This window comes from Cydia splendana, chromosome 24 (genome assembly GCF_910591565.1).
Source record: "Cydia splendana chromosome 24, ilCydSple1.2, whole genome shotgun sequence".
Taxonomy (NCBI): Eukaryota; Metazoa; Arthropoda; class Insecta; order Lepidoptera; family Tortricidae; genus Cydia; species Cydia splendana.
Genome location: NC_085983.1, coordinates 5,437,067 through 5,462,044, shown reverse-complemented (window position 1 = coordinate 5,462,044; position 24,978 = coordinate 5,437,067). Strand labels below are relative to the sequence as shown.

The following is a 24,978-nucleotide window of genomic DNA, read 5'->3' as shown; positions in this document are numbered from 1 at the left end:
CATGGAACCACATGCTTGTTTTATGGAATCCGACCATCTTGCAGGGGCTCTTCCTCTAATAGCGCGCTTGCCTTCAACATTCCCCAGTATGATGTCACGTTCGAGGCTGTGGTGTGGCGACCGCATTATGTGCCCAAAGAATCTAAGAGCCCTCTCCTGGCAGATTGTTGAGAGTCGTTTGGTGATTTTGAGTTCTCTCAGAATGGACTCATTTGTTCTCATTGCGGTCCATGGTATACTTAACATCTTCCTCCAACACCACATCTCGAAAATATTAAATTGCACGTGAAACTGTAGGTAAAAGTTATACCGTAAAACTAATGTCGCGAAATTAATTTCACGCCACTAATTTCGTTATGTAAATCCCGCTTTAGTTACGATTGGCTTAAATTAAAATTCTATGTACCTATATATCAAACATCTTGCGCGGAATAACAATAAGTTTTCATATCTATATTAATGTAATTAGTTTTATTGCTGCATTGGGCAATGTGACATGTTATCAGTACCAGTAGGTACCTATTTAGTTATCGCGGAACACCTGCAGTCTTGTATGCTAATCTAGTCCTGATAAGGGTCCAGGTGTCTAATATAAAAGGCTAAAAGGTATTTTATTTGTATCAGGATACTCATGATAGTCACGATTTATGGTAAAACGACGGTGTAAATGATAGTAAGCGGACATCGCAGTATATAGACTATATTTAAGACATCATGTTAACCTTTTATTTCGGATACAAAATGAGGTTCACTGAATCACCTAGCCTACGTAACGTATAAACTCCGTATAAAGGATGACTCACGCCAGACCGGGCCGTGCCCGAGCCGAGGCGTCCGACGTGTCATTTTCTATGACAGCTGATCGGTGATCACGTGGTGCTTTCCATAGAAAACGAAGCGCCGGAAGCTCCGGCCCGGCCCTTGGCCCGGTCTGGCGTGAGTCATCCTTAATACACCGTGTTTTTAGGGTTCCGTACCCAAAGGGTAAAAACGGGACTCTATAACTAAGTCTCCGCTGTCCGTCTGTTTGTCCGTCCAAACAGACAGACTGTCACCAGGCTGTAACTCATGAACCGTGATAGCTATAGACAGTTGAAATTTTTACAGATGATGTTTTTCTGTTGCCGCTGTAACAACAAATACTAAAACTACAATAAAATAAATATTGAAGTGGGGCTCCCATGCAACAAACGTGATTTTTTGCCGTTTTTTTGCGTAATGGTACAGAACCCTCAGTGGGCGAGTCCGACTCGCACTTGACCGGTTTTATTTTTCGTTGAGCTTAAATCAAGTAACTTTCTCATACATACACCGGTATTCTCAATCAATAATTTACTTAATCAACTATTTTGCTTTCTGATAAGGCCCACATGCACGAGCGTGTATACATTAGCGACTCACTCGATAACAATTACGGAACCCTAAAGATTAATCAAAGATCCGCTTGAGTGAGGCCAATCCTAATTTAACATTTTGAATTTCAAAATATCAAAACAAGATGTCACATAGGTGTTTCACATCTACATCGACGTTGTAGCATTTTTGCTGTATACCGGAAAAACCCATGTTATCGGCTACGGCGTCGCGCTACGACCGTAGCTTAGCAGTTATGTGTTAATTGACCGAGCGTAGCGAACTCCGTTTCAACTTGGACAAAAATGCTTTCGTATATCTGACTGTTCTCAGGTTTGATAGTTATATGGAATGAATTATCGATTAAATTTTTGGTATTTTTTTTAAATGGCGGTGCTATGGTCGTTTGTGAGGTCTAAAACTAGCCACTAGTAAAATGTTTAGTCATAATTTGTTAAATAGAATAGAATAGAATTTAGTTGTAGCACAAACAAACGAGACAATAAATAAAAGAAAACACAAAATAAGATTAGAGTGCCCCGAAATGGCCCCATCTCAGCATGTTTCTGGTGGCTTCCAGCAATGATCTTCCGATGAGACCATCAAGTGAGAGTGAGAAACTGAGAAATCAATCCGTATCTAGCCTTGGCTCATTATTTATAAGACCATTATTTAAATCAAAGTAATTAGTCATCATTTGATAAACAGCTGCCAAATTAATCTATCGCTATCTATATCGATAGATAATGATTTAATGATTAAACTTGGTATGCAACATTTCTTTTTGTATCGACCGATACGATTGGTGGTGTAGTGTATAAATAATGTTATAAGAGTGAAATATATAGTGTTAATTACTAAAAATGTGGAACAACAATTTATATTTAATTTTATGTAAGTTGAAAGCGTAGTTGTTGAGCCGTTGACGATTAGCAAAAAACGAAGAGTGAGATTTTTGACGTGATACTCGTAACATCGTATAAATCGATGAACACCGGTAGCATGCACGAAAAAGCGTCACGTTGTGGACAGACCTCCATGGTAACGTTGTGGACAGATATCCATGGTAACATTACGGCAATTTTTCATCAATGTTTTCTTATGACGTTATCACGCAAAATATTATCACCCGTAAACCGACTTTACAGACAACCATTTTTTTTTTGCGTGCGTGTTTTGAGTTTTGACATACATTTTTTTAACTCGCAACTTTATCACTAGAGATGGACCAAGCTATCTTTGCATGGTATTGCAGTGACAAAGTGTGGAAAACTCAAATAGAGTTAAACCAAGATAAGTCTGCCACGATTTTGACAGCACACGCAGTGCAAGTGTTATTTATACGTCATCATTTCATGGAAGTTTGACGTTTAAAGTAACACTTGCACTGCGTGTGCCATCAAAATGGGTGTAGACTTCATCATCATCATCATCATCATCTCAGCCATAAGACGTCCACTGCTGAACATAGGCCTCCCCCTTGGACCTCCACACGTACCGGTTGGAAGCGACCCGCATCCAGCGTCTTCCGGCGACCTTAACAAGGTCGTCTGTCAATCTTGTGGGTGGACGTCCTACGCTGCGCTTGCTAGTCCGTGGTCTCCACTCGAGCACTTTTACGATGCAGACTTATCTTGGTCTAACTCTATCTTATGAGAATATGATCATAGATTAGTATATGTTATTAGAGTCTGTTCGGAAAGAGAAGAGTCGTGGAATGTATGTGGTTCAGTACATTTCACGACTCTTCTCTTTCCGCACAGAAAATCTACTCTACAATACGATGTTTATAATGACTTATAAACATCGGTACTTTGGTGCTGACTGCTGTTGTTGTGCATGTAGTTGACTCTTTAAAACGACGTTGAATTACAGGCCTCCTCACACCCTCCCTGGCAATCTGGCAGTGTTCTATCGACGAAGACTGCGCAGCCGCCCTTCCGGGCAGCGTCTGCTCGTCAGGACAATGCGCGTGCCCCAGCTCGCAGCAGGTCGTGGCCGGGGGCACGATATGCGCTGATTGTAAGTGAGCAGATTAGACGCTCGAGCGGAGCGACTAGCGGAGCGTGCAGCGCTGCGTCTGTTTTAAACAGTGCACATGATCAAATCGCTTGTAAGCAGGCACTACGCTCTGCACGACCAGCTGTAAGACCGCTACTTGACTTAGGAAATTCCTATTTCAGAACTGATTAACTTAAGAGGGTATAATGAATAATTGTAGTTTTAATCAAGGGCAAAAGTCGTGAAAATTTCCCACGGAAACTAGACTACAATTGCAAGAGAAGACTCAGGGGTAAAACTTGGCTCAATAGAAAAATCTTCTTTTGTTTTCCTTCTAATTATTTTTCCTGGTTTTACATCCCGCTTAGAGCGTTTTCACATTGTCCGATCCAATACCGGACGTAGGATCCTACATCCGTGTAGTCAGGCCGCGGGGGCGCGCCCGGGCGCCGTCTTTAGCGGTCACGCACACTACAACACGCATTATGACTACACGCACACAAACAAATATTATCTCGGTCCGACAGCTAACGGGGGGCTCTGACATGGCTGAATTTATCGGAAGCGCCTTTCCGATATCGGATGTCCGAAGGCGCCTATGACAAAAACAGCTTCATGAGAGTGCTATTGGCATTAAGTCCGGCTTTTTTGTGTTGTCTATAGGTTTTTAGTAATAATGCTTTATTAAATGTAGGAATAAATACAGAGAAACACATATTTCTTACACTTTACTTTCTTCCGACATCCGATATCGGATCGGACAATGTGAAAACGCTTTTAGGTAAATGAAAATCAATTGACTGAACATTTTACTTCCAGATGCCCCATACTACACGTCGGCTTGCGTCGATGACTTCCAATGCTCGAGACTGTTCACTACGTTCGAATGCAGACGGAACGAGGATCAAACAGGTCCGTTGAATTTAATAATTGTGAATGGTTAAACACTTTCTCTTCTTCTATGTCGAATCCTCACATCCTCAGACTTCCGTAAGCCTTAGTTTCTTAAATTATAAATTAGTTAAAGACACAGGGGTCTGGGACTCTAATACCTCGGCTACGTAAAAACGCTGACGCTGGCAGGGTATTTTTACCCGACTACGGCAACGCAAAAGGAGGGTTATGATTTTGACCGGTATGTTTGTGGGTATGTATGTATGTATGTTCATCTGTTCCCTCGTAACTTCTAAAGTACTCATTGAAATTTGACAAACAATTTGACGACGTGTCATTCGAATCGTCTTAATCGTCCGCTGGTTATAGGCTATATGACGTCACAAAAAAATGAACACGGCGCCCTCTAGAGGTCATAAAGTCATGAACCAAAAAAATAAAAATAAGTAATGATGACGTGTTGTATATCATTTGAAAGAGCTCAATTAGCACATTTCAAATATATACATATTGTTAGCTTTTGCACCCGGCTTTGCTTGCATGCACCCGATAAAACATTAATTTATCTGGTAGGTAATTCGAACTACGAATCCTCAATCGCTCTGGATTCTATCTATTTTATTATTATTTATTTATTACTATTATTAATACAAGAAATAACCTTACGATCTAATTCAGTTCCCTGCAAAACTGTTTACACAGTTTGTCTGCAGGTGCGAGTCTCTTATATAATTACTTACATACGTAATCAATGTAAAATATTATAAAAACTAACATCATCATCATCATCTATCCGCGTGTTACGCGACTACGGCGATACAAGAAGGATTTTTCAAAAGAAATTTGTTTGGCCGCTATATACATGGTGTTTTTTAAAATGACCTGCAATATTTTATAACGTGAATAGGTATAGAAGTCCAGATCAGCAAATTTTTTTACGAGATCGGGTTAGGTCCCATGGTAAAAGTTGCTTAGTAATCTTAGTATATTCACCTCGTTAAAATTCGCAGTGGTCAGGCGAAGCATACTGAAACGTACCTATGTGACGCACCAGACTCGGTCCAAAAGGCGACACTAAAAGGGTCAGGCGTAGCCCGATGTACATGGCGCGTTGTACGCGGTCCAAAGCCGGGCGCCTTCGGCACCCTCATACTAAAAGAGTCGGGCGTAGCCCAACGTACGAGGCCTGATGTACGCGTTCCAAAGCCGGGCGCCTTCGGCGCCCTCATACTAAACGAGTCGGGCGTAGCCCGACGTACGAGGCTCGCTGTACGCGTTCCAAAGCCGGGCGCCTTCGGCGCCCTTATACTAAAAGAGTCGGGCGTAGCCCGACGTACGAAGTACGATGTACGCGTTCCAAAGCCGGGCGCCTTCGGCGCCCTCATACTAAAAGAGTCGGGCGTAGCCCGACGTACGAAGCACGATCCGCGTTCCAATTATAAGAGTTCATACTAAAAGAGTCGGGCGTAGCCCGACGTACGAGGCACGATGTACGCGTTCCAAAGCCGGGCGCCGCAGGCTCTCTCATACTAAAAGAGTCGGGCGTAGCCCGACGTACGAGGCTCGCTGTACGCGTTCCAAAGCCGGGCGCCTTCGGCGTCCTCATACTAAAAGAGTCGGGCGTAGCCCGACGTACGAAGCACGATGTACGCGTTCCAAAGCCGGGCGCCTTCGGCGCCCTCATACTAAAAGAGTCGGGCGTAGCCCGACGTACGAGGCTCGCTGTACGCGTTCCAAAGCCGGGCGCCTTCGGCGCCCTCATACTAAAAGAGTCGGGCGTAGCCCGACGTACGAAGCACGATGTACGCGTTCCAAAGCCGGGCGCCTTCGGCGCCCTCATACTAAAAGAGTCGGGCGTAGCCCGACGTACGAGGCTCGCTGTACGCGTTCCAAAACCGGGCGCCTTCGGCGCCCTCATACTAAAAGAGTCGGGCGTAGCCCGACGTACGAAGCACGATGTACGCGTTCCAAAGCCGGGCTCCTTCGGCGCCCTCATACTAAAAGAGTCGCGCGTAGCCCGACGTACGAGGCTCGCTGTACGCGTTCCAAAGCCAGGCGCCGAAGGTGACTTCAAATATTATTGTAAGTAACGAAATCCTGACCCCAAAATTAATTAAATAAAAAATAAGTTCAAAAACTAAAACCCGACTACTGCAAATCGCGCTCTAAAAAGTATGAAACAAGATAGAATTCTTATCTGAAATTATCATATAGGAAAATTATAAGAGTTATCATTTTTTTATATATTTACAGAGATATTCAAAGGAAGGAAGTTTTAGTTTTTGAACTTATTGTTTTTGATCAATACTCTGACGAGATTATTTTTTATGGTGTCAATCTATTCTATTTTTATGAGGAACAAATGGGTCCGGTCTCTACCCGATTATCATCATTATCAGGCCTTTAACATCTTGACAGGATATAGATAGGTATTTACATGGACCCATGCACGGGACTGCTTAGTGCTTACCACTTGCTTTTAAGCCAACTTCAGCCAAGCTTCTAATCAAATGTAAAACCAATAACAGTTTTGAATGATTCACGACTAGTTTCACTAGACTTATTTCGACCGGGATAAAGAACAACAACAACACAAAACAACAATACAAAAGGTTATCACGGTCCATATCCCGGTCGATATAAGTCTAGTGAAATGTAAAACCCTTCACTTGCACCATCCCACTAACCTGAGGATAAAGCAGTTAAACCGTAAATTCAGTCTCAAATTGTACTGGTAACCATGGTAACTCCGGGTTTAATCGGGTAACCCCGGGTTAGTTGAATGGTGCAAGTGGCGCTTATATTCGTTATTCCTCCCCAGCTGGCAGTTGCTCCTGCCAACCCGGCCACCACTACTTCCATGGCCGCTGCTGGCGTTCCACCGAGATGGGTCAGCCCTGCTCCACTCATGAGCAGTGCATGGGGGCCATCAGAGATCCCTTCAGCATGGTCTGCGACGGCACCTGTCAGTGCGCTGAGGGATACTATAGCCGACAGAGAGGAGAGTGCAGGAAGATTGCTACAGGTATGCTTCTTGAACAACTTAAGATGGTGGTCAGACAAGGCTAGAATCCTTATACTGAGATGCGAGTAAATATGCGTCGTCAGAGATCCCTTTAGGTCTGCGATGGTATTTGACAGTGTGCTGAAGGATAACTATAGTCGACAGAGGGAAGAAAGTAGGAAGATTGCAACAGGTAAGTCATAATTCATGAACTAATTAGAAAAGAGGCCGAAGGCGCCCGGTTTTCGAACGCGTACAGCGAGCCTCGTACGTCGGGCTACGCCCGACTCTTACGTTCCTTGGAGCTTGGGACGGATGTTGGTGTGGGATGCTACCTGCGTAGACACATTGGCACCGTCCCACCTCCAACGGACTACTGTAAAAGCGGGCGGAGCGGCGGAAAGCGCCGAAATTCTAAAACGTAACAAATATAAGAGCCTCGGTAGAGAGTACCATTTTGTACCATTTGGTGTTGAAACTCTAGGTCCATGGGGTCCCAGCGCGCATAAGTTGTTCGCAGAAATCGCGAAGCGTCTGGTTGACGTAACTGGTGACCGAAGAGCTGGCGGCTACCTCGCACAACGTATCAGCATTGCGATACAGCGAGGAAATGCCGCCAGCATCCTTGGTACAATGCCTCAAGGGCCTATTTTAGATTTAAGCTAGTTATTAATTTCGTTTAGTAGTACCACTGTATATATATTGTATGTAAATAAATGTTTTAAAAATTAGAAAAGTATGGTGAGAATTCTACTGCTCTGTTTTCTGTATCCTCGACATTCAGAGCAACAAGATGCAGCAGAAAAGATGTGATATTGGTGCAAAATTCTGCATTCCCTGCTCGATCCTCGATATAAGGCCTCACCGTTTCATCAATAAGGTGGCCCCCGCGGAAATGGCTTCCGTGATGAGGAAGAGTATCATCAGAGACACTTTCAGCATTTGGACCTGTCTGTGTCCTGGCAAACCAGCGTTTTTTTTTTCATGAGCTCTCATCGCGGCATCGTGATCCCCACACCCTCTTATTTACTTATCTTTGGGGTGCAGTAAAAGCTGTATCACGAATGCAACAGTGACTCAATATTTTTCCAGCTGTGGGTGGAGGCTGCGTGCTAGACGAAGACTGTCAGTTCGAGCACGGCGCGTGCCGCGACCGCGAGTTCGTCTGCTACGACACCACTATCGACCCTGACGGTAGGTATTGGTATTGTATATATGTCGTGGCTAGATCATAGATTTAGATCGTTTCATAAAATGCCATTTTAGAATTCATCATGATATGGTTAAGTTTTTGATTTTTTCATGGTGTGGCCAACCGATCATTTTATGAAATGATTGCCACCATGAAATGAATTTAACAGTTAATTTTTGGAATAAACATTTTGCTAGTTTTGTTTTAGTAGTATGCCGATGGTGCATTAAATTTCAGAGAGTTCAGAAGATTCAGAGGCAGCCACTCGTATTGCTCACAACGCGACTCTCAAAATGGCGTCGACAAAGATGGCGGCCACGAATATAACGCGAGAAAATGGCGCTGCGTGCAGCGCTACCAGTCCTTGTCCCGCGCCTTTCGAGTGTTCCAGCTGGGGACTATGTATCTGCCCACTTGGGTACTATAGTAGTGAAGATGGAAGCGCTTGTTTAGCTGGTAAGTCTATTCTTACTATTCTTAGTCAGTTTTAGGGTAGTCATATGAAAATTTGGAATATCCTGACAAAGTCCGGACATACCCGTAAAAGAGTTCTTGGACTGCCATTTTTCCAACATGAATGATATCGTTGTCGTACCGTTGCTATTACAACGATAAAATAGGTATAAAAGCGCCAATTAAATCCTTTATGCATAAACCTTTCGTGGACCACTAGTCTCTTAACTCGCCATCATATAAACGCTACTCATGAACTGTTAGTGCTTGAAAATGGAGACGTACCCCCTTATTCATAAAACTTTACGGACCTGATTTAGTTAAATTATGTTTTATCCCTTTCTTACAAATACATAAGTCAAAATGACAGATAAGGACAAACGATTATTAGCTAATTGCGATTTGTAGCGCGTTTATGAGGTTAGGCTTTCTGAAACACGCGCGAGTGTCTAAAAAATACCGTAAAATCTTACCCCCTTATTCATAAAACTTTACGGGCCTGATTTAGTTAAATTATATTTTATCCCTTTCTTACAAATACATAAGTCAAAATGACAGATAAATACAGACGATTATTGAGCTAATTGAGGTTTCTAGCGCATTTATGAATAAGGGGTTAGGTTACGAAACACGCGCAAGTGTCTAAAAAATACCATACAAAAATAGTTTCCTTATATTTTAGAACTGGGCTCCCCTTCAACCGAAGAGCAATGCGTCGGGCTGCTGACCGTGGTTGAAGACGGGGTCTGCACCTGCCCTGCCAACTTCTTCTTCGACGAGAACATGAGAGACTGCCTCAAAGGTAAGTGGGATCTAAATGGGGTTGGCAACTGTCAAAAGTTAAAAAAAATAAATATACTTTAGAAAAGAGTAAACAAAATCTACCCTCAAATGGCTTCTTAAACCAGTTGAGGGTAGATGAAAACATTACATGATCAAATAATGTTGGTAAAAGTCAGGTCGTTCATTGACAGATCCAAGTGGTTTTGTAATTGGTTGGTTAATTAATAAATGTTGGAACTACCCGAAAATGTACAAATTATTCGTTTACTTTTATTTAAGTACCTAAAGATACAGACTATAGTACCCACAACACAAGCCTTATTGAGCTTACAATGAGACTAGGCCGATCTGTGTAAAATTGTCCTATAATATTTATTGATTTATTTTTCAGTGGCCCGGCTCATCACCGACTTCTGTTTTCTCGACGAGCAGTGCCACACGTTCGGGGCTGCAGCATTCTGCGGAGCCCCGGGGCAGTGGGGGCTCCGCTCCTGCGAGTGTGACCTAGAGCAGGCTGTGTGGGACGCGCAGCGCAGCATGTGCAGGCTTTTCGCTGGTGAGACACTAATATAAGAGCCTTGGAGCCCCGTGGCAGTGGGGTCTCCGCTCCTGCGAGTGTGACCTGGAGCAGGTTGTGTGGGACGCGCAGCGCAGCATGTGCAGGCTTTTCGCTGGTGAGACACTAATATAAGAGCCCTGGAGCCCCTTGGCAGTGGGGTCTCCGCTCCTGCGAGTGTGACCTAGAGCAGGCTGTGTGGGACGCGCAGCGCAGCATGTGCAGGCTTTTCGCTGGTGAGACACTAATATAAGAGCCCTGGAGCCCCGTGGCAGTGGGGGCTCCGCTCCTGCGAGTGTGACCTAGAGCAGGCTGTGTGGGACGCGCAATGCAGCATGTGCAGGCTTTTCGCTGGTGAGACACTAATATAAGAGCCCTGGAGCCCCGTGGCAGTGGGGTCTCCGCTCCTGCGAGTGTGACCTAGAGCAGGCTGTGTGGGACGCGAAGCGCAGCATGTGCAGGCTTTTCGCTGGTGAGACACTAATATAAGAGCCGTGGAGCCCCGAGGCAGTGGGGTCTCCGCTCCTGCGAGTGTGACCTGGAACAGGCTGTGTGGGACGCGCAGCGCAGCATGTGCAGGCTTTTCGCTGGTGAGACACTAATATAAGAGCCCTGGAGCCCCGAGGCAGTGGGGTCTCCGCTCCTGCGAGTGTGACCTGGAGCAGGCTGTGTGGGACGCGCAGCGCAGCATGTGCAGGCTTTTCGCTGGTGAGACACTAATATAAGAGCCCTGGAGCCCCGGGGCAGTGGGGGATCCGCTCCTGCGAGTGCGACCTGGAGCAGGCTGTGTGGGACGCGCAGCGCAGCATGTGCAGGCTTTTCGCTGGTGAGACACTAATATAAGAGCCCTAGAGCCCCGGGCAGTGGGGGCTCCGCTCCTGCGAGTGTGACCTGGAGCAGGCTGTGTGGGACGCGCAGCGCAGCATGTGCAGGCTTTTCGCTGGTGAGACACTAATATAAGAGCCATGGAGCCCCGTGGCAGTGGGGGCTCCGCTCCTGCGAGTGCGACTTGGAGCAGGCATCCTACTCCTACGAGATACGCTTAATACAAGAGAAACGGCTTTTACAACGAAATCAGTTTAGCCTAAGGATTGTACAGGTTTTTTAAAGGCACAGTAACGCTCATGTAACACCTTTGGAGTTGCAGAAGTCCATAGGTTACGGTGACTGCTTACCTTCAGGCGAGCCCTATGCTTGTTTGCCACCGATAAAATACTACAGTAAAACCCCGTTAAGACAATTTTTAAAAGACTGATAAATGAAAGCCCTGCCTATGAAGCCGATGGTCCCGGGTTCGAATCCTGGTAAGGGCATTTATATGTATGATGACACAGATATTTGTTCCTGAGTCGTGGTTGTTTTCTATGTATTTATATATTATATATATCGTTGTCTGGGTACCCACAACACAAGCCTTCTTGAGCTTACCGTGGGGCTTAGTCAATCCGTGTAAGAAATGTCCAATGATATAAGAATGATATGATATGAAATAATGGCGGTGGAATGAAATAACTGGTTTTACTTATACATATTATTTAATTACACAAACGGGTCTACCGCGACCCCGTGTACAAAACGCCAGAGTTTAAGGTGTTTTATTGGTTTTACTTATACCTAGTTGGTATTACTCAAGACTTTAGGTGTTCTTGGCATCAACTTCAACCTTACTTGCAGGTGTCGGCGAGGCGTGCCAAGTTGACAGCGACTGCTTGGCAGGAGAGCTTGAGATCCAGTGCGCTTTGAACGAGGACGGTGAAGGGTACTGCGCTTGCCCTGACGGCCTCGTCGCTTCTGAAGGACTGTGTCTATCCAGCGGGCTTGGTAAGAATTTGATACAACAGCTTAAATGGCGAAAGTATGGAATGTGTTCCTAATATACAGAAAGGTTCAATCGCCTGATGTAATTTGGCAGTTATACTCTGTATCTTTAGGTATTTAAATAAATGTAAACAAAATCTACCCTCAAAGGGCTTCTCAAATGGCCAGTTGAGGGTAGATGAAAACATTACATGATCAAATAATGTAGGTTAAAGTCAGGTCGTTCAGAGACTGATCCAGGCGGTTTTGTGTTTGGTTGGTTAATCAATAAATGTTATAACTACCCGAAAATGTAGAAATTGCTAAAGATACGGACTGTAGATACCTAAATTAGTAGAGGAATTTGCAAAGTTTCCAGAAATTGCGGTAATTTTGCGAGTGCTCTGCAACATGCACATTGCTAATCCTACCCGACTGTGCCAGTTAGTTTCAACGTAGTCAATTAATTGCCGTTTTTTGGTATTTTTAGAGCTCCGTAATACCCAAAGGGTAAAAACCGGACAAAACAGAATATAATAAATATTTAAGTGGGCCTGCCATACAACAAAAGGTGATTTTTTGCCGTTTTTGTGTAATGGGACGGAACCCTTCGTGCGCGAGTCCGACTCGCACTTGGCCGGTTTTTTATGGATGTCTAAACTATGTAGACTATGGTGGTACAAACAGTGGCGTAGCTAGCATGGGTGGCACCCGGGGCGGAAATTGTGGGTGTCACCCCAAAATTCAATCAAAATTGTAAAATATGTTTAATATTTTACAATTATAAAATTACGTTTAATATTCCATAGCTCACAATTTACTCCATCGCTTTCATTTTAGATTCCATGAACTCTCAATAGTCCACACCCTGGCGGGTGTTGCCTCTGCGCGCGTTCTATGACACGGGCAAGGACAGCATCCGCTCGGTGTAACCCACATTTCATAAGTGTCATAAGGGTCTACATGTTGGCCTGGGCTCCGCGCACGCCTCCCAAAAGTCCGAGTCATCATTGTCCCGTGAAAGATATACAAATAATTTACGTTAAAAAAAAAAAACTTTTTTTGCCAAGTGCGCGATTTCAAAGAGATTCTGTAAAATCCCATTTCACAATGAATTTCAAATAGTCCAGAGTCACCCAATTAGAAATAGTGACATAGCTTCTCCATTACAGAAATAATCACATAATTAAAAAAAAACTTTCTGAATAAAAAAACCTACGAGGCACCAACATATTATTGTTACATACCAGGAACCCCGAGAGATTTTAACCATGCATCTCTGAGGCCAAAATAAGGAAAAAATACTAAAAGAGTTTACGTCAATTTCGCCAAAATAAAATTGTTTTTCGATTTTTTGTACATAAAATGTAAATGCTATAATTTGTAAAACTGACACCCAAAAATATTTTTTACTTTTTTTTGTCAATTACAGAAAAAATCACAATTAAAAAAAAACTTTCCAAATTTGCGAAACTTTCCACATGAGAATTTCTCGTTTTTCGATTTTTTGTACATAAAATGTAAATGCTATAATTTGTAAAACTGTCACCCAAAAATAATTTTAACTTTTTTTTTTGTCAATTACAGAAATAATCACATAATTTAAAAAAACTTTCCAAAGTTGCGAAACTTTCCACATGAGAATTTCTCGGTAACTTCTGAGAATGTTCTCGAGAACGAGAATTTATTTATTTATCGTAGTTTATACCATGAATATTCACGATAGTTTAGGTGTAGTATCCTTACCCCCAGAAAATTCCGACTTTTGGTCTACCGCTTCCGGTCAGAAAAATGTATGACGGCCCGGCCAAACGGTCAGACCTAGGTGGGGGGTGCTCGACCAAATGTCATATTGACGCCGCCATGTTTGTTTTTCAATATGGCCGACTTTTTTTTTAATTTTTTCAAGTTTGCACTAGCGCGCTGAAATTTTGGCCACGGAATCTCGGGATCCCCTAAACACCTATCAAAAATTGTTTTTATGGATAAATGCAACAATTGCGGGAAAACTGGCCACTTTTATTTTGTATGGCAACTTTTAAACGGTGCGTGATAGGTGGGGGGTGCTCGACCAAAGCGGCTACCGCGAAAATCGAAATTCGCAAATTGCGGGGATCTTTATCTTTTACTCCAATGAAGGCGTAATTAGAGTGACAGAGAAAAATCCCCGCAATTTGCGTACTTCGATTTTCGCGGTTACAGCCCAAATGTCATAGAGGGCCCCGAGACAAAACAAACTGCATTAAAAAAAAAATGGCCGACTTTTTTTTTTAATTTTTTTCAAGTTGGTGCGAGCGCGCTGAGATTTGGCATGGCGGGAGATAGAGGCCTCTAGATTCCTATGTCAAAAAAAAAGTTTTTTTGGAAAAAGTCCAAGATGGCGGAACAATAATTTCCACGTTCTGAGAACATTCTCGAGAACGTTTCCGCTTTTTGGGAATGTTCTGCAATTTGTACATTGCTATGCTGGTGCTACTGGACTATGAAACTAGGCGAATTCCAAAACAGTTTATAGGACATTTTAGTCTTTAAATATGATCAGGAATATTCTGTCAAAATCTCTCGGGTTCCTCGTGGGCATGTTGTATATTATTTCCTTAATGGCGGTTGTGCAATCTGCCACAGTTTTACGAATTTTTATAGATGGCACTACTGATGTTCACGGTCGGGTGTCACCCCCCAAATGGGTGACACCCGGGGCGGGCCGCCCCCGCCGCCCCCCCCTAGCTACGCCACTGGGTACAAAGACTATCCACGTAACTGATTATGAATATCATGATAATGTCCACCAAGACACCGGCATTCTGGCTAAAAGCAATTATCTGTAGACTCCTCACATATGTATTGGGTACTCATACATTAAAACTTTTTTTTACTAGAGCTGGGAGACTCGTGCCAGACGACACAAGAGTGCACAGGGACACCCAACACTGTCTGCGAGGCAGGACGCTGTTCTTGCGACAACGGGTACCAAGAACTTGATGATTTCTGTGCTCCAAGTAAGTTCCATACTCTTTTGGAATTATTTTATAATAAATAATAAATAATAAATAAATATTAGGGGACATCTTACACAGATCAAACCTAGCCCCAAACTAAGCAAAGCTTGTACTATGGGTACTAGGCGACGATATACATACTTGTATAGATAAATACATACTTATATACATAGAAAACAACCATGACTCAGGAACAAATATTATAGTTCATCACACAAATAAATGCCCTTACTGGGATTCGAACCCAGGACCATCGGCTTAGCAGACAGGGTCACTATCCACTAGACCAGACCGGTCGTCATTATGATTTATGGTAATTAATTATGATTATAAACTGAAATACATAAATATCATATACTAAGAAAAAGTGACCAAGGCCTCCAGTGCCCCAGGCTGAAATCGAACCAGCGTCCTCTGCTATCGCGGCAGGTGCCTGTGCCATTCGACCACCGGGCTACAGCGGCATAGGTCGAATTTTTCCAAGTATATGCACTTCTTACTGAAGGCTTATGGCGCCCCCTGGCCATCCCTAAGGTAGAACAGAACTTGAAATAAAAACAAATTAAAATATTTTCTGAAAATAATTTAATTTGTTCTAATACTTCTAATTGTATTTATTATGATTGTTTTAATTTTTGGATATTTCTCAATAATTCAAATTTTATCGTTATTTGGGAGACATGGGACAATGGGACCATGATCATAGTCTGCGAAGATGATGTGACATCACAGGGCCTAGCCAATACCAATCGTGTGCGCCGTAGCGAACGAAACGCTAATGCCTCTCTGTCCCACTAATATGGAAGAGTGATAGAGAAACATTACTGTTTCGTTCGCTTCGGCGCACACGAATGGCATCTTGGCTTGGCCATCAGATCAGGAAGTTGCTGTGAGCCAAATACTAAGTTCAGTACTATTTTATTAGGTTAGCCTTATTTTCATTTTCATTTGATGATGCGATTATGTAAAATTTTATTTTTTTCAGTTATCGGTGGTACCTGTTTGGAAGACCTCGACTGTGTCATCAACAATACGGCGTGCGTGGCTGGCAACAGTGGAATGACCTGCCAGTGTACAGCAGAGTACGTCGAGTATAGCGACGAGTGCTGGGAGAGTAAGTGATTACCATTGTGCCAAAAATTATAAATTTTATATTAAAGGAAAAAATGGAAAAAGTTACGCTTCCGGCAGGACTTGAAACCGCAACCTCCGCAATCCGTGCGTTTGCTCTTAACCAATTTAGAACCTTCCAGAACCTCGCAAATCTTTCCATTCCTTCCCTTATATATACATGCTTTTGGGGTGGCGTAAAGCGACATCTACCGAAAGACGATTACATCTTTTAACGGCACCGGAGTCTCATGTTGCATTGAGAATTCACCAAAAATTATAGGTAAATCGAAAGTTAGATTTTTTTTTCAAATTATATAAACAGATTATGGATGAAAAGAAACATTACCGCCGGTGTAACCCTACGCCTCTGAAAAAATACGTGACTAAGAGATTCGGCGGGACTTAAAGTATACTTTAATTATTTTAGCACTTAATATTTGATTGGAAATCGTCGAAGTAGAATAATTGACAGCAAACGATGACCAATTTCTCTTACACGGTCTCTTTTAATCTGTAATTTTGACTTATTATGCATTCGTAAGAAAGGGATAAAACACAAAGGCATGTAAAGTTTTATCTATAAGGGGGTTGCTTTATATACCTACATTATACCAAAATGTTATAATCAATCATTCAGTAAAAATAACCAAATTTTTCTCCTTCAACAGTCTCCTCCGGCTACAACGCAAACTGCACCGTAAACGCTCAGTGCTTCGACACCCTCGGTCCTAACGCGGTCTGCCTGAACGGCGCCTGCCTCTGTGGTCCCAACTTCCACTACAGAGATGGCAGCTGTTGGCCTGTCACTGGTAAGATAACCTTCCGTCAATAGTCTTCAGTTTCCGGCTACGACGCTAACTGCACCGTAAACGCTCAGCGCTTCGACACCCTCGCTCTAACGCGGTCTGCCTGAACGGCGCCTGCCTTTGTGGTCCCAACTTCCACTACAGAGATGGCAGCTGTTGGCCTGTCACTGGTAAGATAACCTTCCGTCAATAGTCTTCAGTTTCCGGCTACGACGCTAACTGCACCGTGGACGTTCAGTGCTTCGATACTCTCGGTCCTAACGCGGCCTGCCTGAACGGCGCCTGCCTCTGTGGTCCCAACTTCCACTACAGAGATGGCGGCTGTTGGCCTGTCACTGGTAAGATAACCTTCCGTCAATAGTCTTCAGTTTCCGGCTACGACGCTAACTGAACCGTGGATGTTCAGTGCTTCGATACCCTCGGTCCTAACGCGGCCTGCCTGAACGGCGCCTGCCTCTGTGGCCCCAACTTCCACTACAGAGATGGCGGCTGTTGGCCTGTCACTGGTAAGATAACCTTCCGTTAGTAGTCTTCAGTTCCCGACTACGACGCTAACTGCACCGTGGACGCTCAGTGCTTCGACACCCTCGGTCCCAACGCGGTCTGCCTGAACGGCGCCTGCCTCTGTGGTCCCAACTTCCATTACAAAGATGGCGGATGTTGGCCTGTCACTGGTAAGATAACCTTCCGTTAATAATCAATAGCCTGCAGTTTGTGCTGCTACATAAATAATGTCTATAGTCTAAATATTTATCCTCTGCTAACGTGAACGTTACCTGCTTTCCAACAAGCATGTAATGCAAGAAACGACACGGTAGAATCATTAATTATTCATGTCACAAGATAAAACAGTAAGTAAGAAAATGAATATAAAACTAAAATTAACTACAATTAAGATAACTAAAGCTAAAAATTAAAAATACCAATCAAAATTTTGCGCCCTTGGTAGCGCCCATCACGCAGGCAGCGTTCCCGCGCTGGATTGCTATGGCCAATCTTTGTGCGAGAAAGCTGCCTGCGCGAGGGTCACCTGTGGCCTCCCTTAGACGTTTGCTGAGCGTCTTGTGGAGCCCCCTACCCCGCGGACCTAGTGTCTCGACGAACTAAAATATTTATAAAAAATAAATTATTATTTATAATTTTATTTATTCATAAAACTATAAATATTTTACAGGCCTATTCGAGACGTGTTCCCGCAGTAGCCAGTGCTTCCTCGGCGAGATAACAGACAGGGTGGTGTGCAGGAATGGACTGTGTCAATGCGACTTCGAGTACCCGTATTCCGAGGAGCAACACACGTGCAGTAAGTATCATTCATTCATTCATTCACATTGGCGAGCTGAGGAACAAAATGGACTCGCCGGAAGATCAGCGCCGACTCTCGGGTCAGCATTATGCTGAGGCGAGCCCATTACGTGGTAAACAATATGTAATTATGTATGTCTTAAACCTATCATGTTACTTTTGTATGTATACTAAGTTTATCACAAAAATAAATGATTTATGAACAGAGTATATAGAGGCCGATATATTCTTTGTTGTATCAGGATTTAAGGACTCATTTAGAAGGCGCGTGAACTCGCATACGATTTTAGTTACATTGCGGACCATTGAGGTTCAATCAATTCAGCCGACCGATCAAATAACGCAATGTAATGAAACTCGCATGTGAGTTCTCGCACCGTCTAAATGAGCTCTAAATGTGTGTAGCTCTCTCTCTCTCTCACTGTCTGTCAGTGTTACGAACAGTTCTTAACACACGTGTAGTATCGTTCATTCACATTGGCGAGCTGAGGGACAGAGTATGTAGAGACCGATATATTCATTGTTGTAACAGGCTTTTAATGTGTATCTCACTGTCTGTCTGTTACGAGCAGTAAGAATCATTATAACAGGGCTCTCCAAACTATATCCCGCGGATCAAATATGGCCCACGAGTGTACTAGTTCAGCCCGCGAAGAGCCATCCATAAAATACGTAAGTGGAGGTCTGGCCGGATCAAAAAGTTATGAGATTTCTTCCTAATCTAGAATAGAACCTGCTAATCTATTCCCAGCCCACTATAACATTTTGAAATCGAGGGTGAATAGACGTGTTTTAGGTAGGCAAAGGCATGCTCCATCCTAGGCCACATCGGCACTTTCTATCAGGTGAGATTGTGGTCAAATGATTTCCTACCTACAATCAAAAAAAATCTAATACCTTAATTTACCTGTTGTATTTCAACATATTTATGGCAGATTTTATTGTAAACCTTACTGAATAATTTTGTTTCTAATAAAAATAAATACGGAGTTCTTGAAACCCATTTTTTTATGATTTTAATTAACATTTCAATGTTGTTTCAGGATCATCGGCGGCCATTTTGACGAGCAGCAGCGTCATTATGATAACACTATTGTCATATTTATTCTCATAAACATTATTTATATTAAATAGCATTATTGTTTACATTTCCCTAGATCTCCTTCCTCGCGTTATCCCGGCATTTTTCCACGGCTCATGCTTGTCCGCTTGACAACTAATCCCAAGAATTGACGTTGGCACTAGTTTTCCATTCCATCCCAGAGGGGAAACTAGGCCTTATTGGGATTAGTCCGGTTTCCTCGCGGTATTTCCTTGACCGAAAAGCAACTGGTAAATATCAAATAATATTTCGTATATAAGTTCCGAAAAACTCATTGGTACGAGCCGGGGTTTGAACCCGCGACCTCCGGATTAAGAGTCACGCTCTTACCGTTAGGCCACCACCGTAAATATTTATTCTATTGTTTTTTAAAGTATCTAAGTAAGCCTGAGTCATAATTCATAACATAACAAACTACTTGTACCTACTTTAAACATCACTTTTACATTAACTTTATAGAGTTTATTTCAGGTAGATGGTGGATACAATTACAATAAAAAGAAAAATAAACTAACTTATCTATAAAATAAAACGAAATTAAAACTAAAAACTAAAACTAAATAAAATTAAAATACGTCTAAAAAATTGGGCCCCTTTGGCATGGTGCCGAGGACGCTGGCAGCATTTCCCCGCTGTATTGCAATGCTAATACGTTGTGCGAGAAAGCTGCCAGCTCTTCGGTGACATAGGTAAATAAAAGAGACTTGTTGTCCGTCTAAACTCTAACAGTCTAAACTAATATAGGTATGTGCTGCAGTCACAGAATTACTCCTATGTTTTACCGACTTGAACAGAATCTAACAACCGTCTCTTTTTGGCCCAGTGGTTGACTGGTAAAGAATGCCTTAAGGCATTAAGTCCGCCTACTAATACGTACGCGTAATACTAAGGTACTTGTAATTTTATGTGCAATAAAGTTTAAATAAATAAATAAACAGAACAAAGTGAGATAGTATTATTATAAACGTCACATTTTTATAGTAATTTGATGTTGATGACGTGTTATTGTGGACATGTTTGTTTTAAACAGATGACGAGGTACAGCACGCTGTAAAAGTGCATACTTTTGCAGCTCGGTGCGAGTCGGACTCGGGCACGAGGGGTTCCGTACCATTACGCAAAAAACGGCTACAAAATCACGTTTGTTATATGGGAGCCACACTTAAATATTTATTTTATTCTGTCGTTACGTTAGTATTTGTGAAACCCGAAAAATTATATCAACCAACGACGGCGGCGAATAATTCGCACAATGAACATTTACAGTCTATATTCGTTGAATTGAATTGAATTGTCATTTATTCACAAGAACATATGGTACATGAGATGTTACAATAATGATACTGAACCTTAATACATTCGGCCGTTAGGCATGTGAAAATTAGAGTATGTTTAACCTAGTTAACTACTTAATCTAGTGCATGCATATTATTACTGATTTAAATAAGTAATAAAAATAATTAGGTATAATGTTATATAGTCAAAAAAATATGAAACAGGAAGAGAGTTAATACAAAATAGAATTAAATCTTACATGTCGTTTAATACATTATTGAATTATTATTTTAAATAGGATTACATTAAAAATTATCATTAAAAAAATGTTCTATTTTATAATATGTTTTTTCAATTAGCTCAGCCTTTAATTTTCTTTTAAATAGATTTAGGTGTAACTCTTTTAACTCTTCTGGTAAATGATTATATACTTTAGAGGCCATACCCAGTATGCCGTTTCGCAATAACGCAGTTTTGCCAGCTACTGGGTTAATTTTGTACTTGAAACGCCTGTTCCTGGAGTTTTCTGATACTAATGGGAATAAATCGGGGTTTGATTTAACAAAAACTGACACTTCATAAATATAAAGACCGGCCAATGACATTATATTAAGATCTTTGAAATAAGGTCTACAGCTTTCAGTTCGTTTTACACCACAGATGGCGCGAACACAATTTTTTTGAGCACCAAAAACTAGTTTTTTGTTTGTAGAGTTGCCCCAGAAAACCATACCATAACGAAGAATTGATCCAACATATCCATGATAGGCTAGTAACGCAGTTTTTCGATCCGAAATTTTAGCGATTCTTTTAAGGGCAAATACAAAACTATTTAATCGTTTACATAACGTTAAGGTATGTGTTTTCCAGCTTATATGATTATCTATGTCAATGCCTAGAAACTTAGTTACGTCTGTGTGTTCAACATTATGATCATTATATTTTACGTCAAGATTTAATGGTTTTGATTTTGATTGATGGAATTGCATAATTTTTGTTTTATCTATGTTTATTTTTAGTCTGTTCGTTTCCAGCCAGTTGATGATAGTCTTAAGTGTATTGTTTATGTCAGATTCATATGTAGTCGGGTCGTTTGATTTTATTAAAACTGTGCTGTCATCTGCGAATAGTATCATTGGATGTTGAACATGTGTTGGCAAGTCGTTTATATAAACTAAGAAAAGCAAATCGTTATACGTCCCTTATTTTACTTTACTAATATTATTTTAATGGCTTCTTTATTAAATAGCCGTCATACGTGGACCTACGACACACACGATATTAAGTCATTAAATAGGGTACGTGTGTTAGTTTTCGTCCAGCTCTAGTTTTCGTCCACTTGACGAAATTTGAATATAAACCTACATTAGTGCACAAATTTGTACGTATTGCAATCATTAATGAATTAATGAATATTCTTTATTTCAGACCAAGTCCATATAAAATTGTAATTAAAATATAACTAAAATTGAAATTAAATTAAATTATAACATTAATACATTACATTATATTAATGTCAAAACAATATACACATAAAAATGATATTACGTATTTAGAAAATTAAAAATCAAATATATTATTTGCGAATCTGTCAAGTGAACGAAAACTAGAGCATGGACGGAAACTAGCGCAATGACGCTATTAAGGCGTTAAATAAAAATAACTTAACAAGTGGCTCTTGAATTTTTTATACATTATAAACTTTTTCGTCAATCTTGCATTTGGCTGTTAAACTTGCTATTGGCTCAACAAAGAACACTAAATACATTACATTGTTATTGTATGAGTCTCTATTGTTTCCCATAAAGTTTTAAGTCATAAATGTATTGTATGGCCACATTTTCGTTAGTCATACATTGTTTGGTTCAGAAACGCGCAAATTTTCAGGATTGGCTTAAAACTAACTTAACCTAACCTATCTATAGGATAACCTCACGAAAATCCTGAAAAGTTAACGGTTGCAATTTTAGGACTAATGATAATATGACAAACAATATATGATGACTTCAAACTTTATGTGAAACAAAGGGACCCCGTTATTGTGTAATTTGTGTAAGTACGTGACCTCAATTCTGGTACCCAACATATACAATCTGGCTTCTGCCCGCGACCCTGTCTGCCAACTTTTAATACCTACCTACGTTGTTAGGTATGGTACTAGGGACTCCAAAACTGCCGGGGGAAAGTGTCAATTTTATGTTTATACTCCTATAATAGGTCAGGACTAGGTCAGGAATAGGTCAGGTCAGGTTCAGGTTTAACCTAGTGCGGAGCCCCTGGTAACTATGCTTGTAACACTTTTTAGAAATAAATTATTCTTATTCTTATAATTTCAATCGAAGCATCGATATTTTTCAGTCTTGCTTTGTGACGCGTGTTCTTCTAGCATAAAGAGTTTCGGCTGGCTACGAAGCTTCCGACGGTCCAAGGTCACCTTGACCTTGGCCAAGGCGCAATACAATTTAGTGGCCAGTCATCTACACTCATGGACAAATTTAGAGAACGCAAAAAAGAAGTTTATTTACTCATTTCGAAATTACTACTTTCGGCCCAATTCGACCTTTAAGATACGTCAGTTAGTAGATCTAGGATACGATATGGATTAGATATGTCAGTGGCAAATGTGACGTTTCTTCAAACAAAAATGTCACTTTTGACACTGTCAGATTTGTCCATGAATATATATGTATGTGAAGTGGCGTCATGCTATAGGTATCTATGAGCGAAAGCCTGTTTTCTATTTAGCTTCAAAACAACACAATATAAGCAAAATCTTACAAAGAAACCAGTTAAAAGAAAAGAAAGTATATTAATTTCAAACCGAATTTTTCCGGCCAGCGTCGCGTTTTATCCAAAATTCTTTATTCAAATTAACACAAAAGCGCGATCACGCACATAGGCATCTGGCACGAAACGTCCGATTAAAAAAAATAAGAAAATCCTTTATGGTCCGGATTAAAAAGAAACAAGCCCACCTTCTTTCCATACGAATAACGAACTTGTGGTTTTAGGATAAGGTTAGTTTTTGCTTGGCGATGGAGTTACTTTTTATTTTTTTAATTTAAGTGGACGTAAGGATTGCCGTGTTATGCCAAAGGTCAGTGTAGGCATGTGCCCTTACTTGGATTTATTGGAAAACTGCCTTGTAGTGACCGATTGCTCTCAGGTAGATACTTCTGCACGCGTTGCCTACTTTGTTATTTGAATAATACAAGCAAGAAGGAACGATAATTGTTTTAAAATGTAAATTTAAGTAGGTAGCAGGAAACCGCATCAATTAGAAAGGATATTTATACAATAGCACCGAGAGCTTTCTGGCCGTAAAAACGAAGTTTGACTCATTTTTTAAATAAAAAGTAGAGTAGGTAATTAAACATCGGTGACATCATATAAATATTTTTATTTCTCTTCTGTTTCTGCATTTATGATCAAGTCAAGAAACTTGGCTAAGTACAAAAATCGAACTGATACCAAAGCTTTGCAGAGCTACATAAGTGGACCGTGGGAGTTGTTGCAAGCCGTTTTGTAACATAACATAATTATAAAACTAGTAATTTTCAAATATACTGCGTCAAGCAAATCTTGTCAGTAAAAAAAGGCGGCAAATTTGAAAAATCGCGGGCTAGCAACACTATGTTCGAATAATTCCAAAATCGCGTGTCGTCTGTGTTTTATCTGTGGCCAACTTGTTTGTTGACATTCTGAATCGTTTTTATTTCAAGAGATATTTCTGCTGTGACCTGTGATATTTTCTGATATTTAATAAGATTGTGCATTACCTTAAGCAAAGCTAAGCCTGCAGTGTATAATCATACTCGTTCATAGTAAACATTACTAAAATTTTAGGTTATGACAAGTACTGGAAGAACATGGAAAGAACTTGGGAACTTGTAAGATTATGTGCAGTTTTTTTGTTTTAGGGTTAAAAGGCATAAATAAAATTAAAACGTATGCCTAAATCTATCCAATAAGACCACACATTGTGTCCTGGAAACCGTCCATAGGCCCACATATCTTACTATTTTCAGCGACTGATTCGACTACATAATTTACAAAGGTAAACTTTTAAAACAGTATTAAGAACTTTGATTATATCGCCGTTCTTTCGCAACATTACCTAATCCTTACATATGTTTGTTGCAGGATTAAATCTCGCTCAATATGAGGCGTTCGTAGTAGGTAGTTTCTCTTCAGAAGTTCAGTCAGACAATACTTACCTACGGCGGTTTGTATACGTGTACAGCGCAACCAAGACGAAAAATAAATTTATTATTTAAAAATGTAACAAAAATATTGAGAGCTTAAATATTGATGGAATAGATTATTCTTGTATAAGTTGTCCTTA

At 41.3% G+C, this 24,978-nt stretch overlaps 1 protein-coding gene across 1 annotated transcript; it reads left to right on the top strand.

The window, feature by feature from the left end:
- The first annotated feature begins 2,152 nt into the window (after window positions 1-2,152).
- Window positions 2,153-19,407, top strand: LOC134802493 (prion-like-(Q/N-rich) domain-bearing protein 25). The gene is made up of 14 exons (XM_063775172.1): window positions 2,153-2,247; window positions 3,229-3,375; window positions 4,174-4,266; window positions 7,070-7,273; window positions 8,345-8,446; window positions 8,682-8,900; window positions 9,580-9,699; window positions 10,072-10,236; window positions 11,911-12,057; window positions 14,913-15,032; window positions 16,018-16,146; window positions 16,814-16,954; window positions 18,126-18,254; window positions 19,300-19,407. Exons 1-14 carry the CDS (start codon window positions 2,217-2,219, stop codon window positions 19,368-19,370), a joined length of 1,818 nt encoding a protein of 605 aa, XP_063631242.1. The 5' UTR covers window positions 2,153-2,216; the 3' UTR covers window positions 19,371-19,407.
- Window positions 19,408-24,978: the final 5,571 nt, after the last annotated feature.

Excerpts from the sequence above, each read along its gene's own strand:
- LOC134802493 (XM_063775172.1), top strand. The coding sequence starts at position 2,217 with ATGTGGAACAACAATTTATATTTAATTTTAT. Across the intron at positions 16,147-16,813 it reads TAGCGACGAGTGCTGGGAGA|TCTCCTCCGGCTACAACGCA; the intron begins GTAAGTGATTAC and ends CTCCTTCAACAG. Across the intron at positions 16,955-18,125 it reads CAGCTGTTGGCCTGTCACTG|GCCTATTCGAGACGTGTTCC; the intron begins GTAAGATAACCT and ends AATATTTTACAG.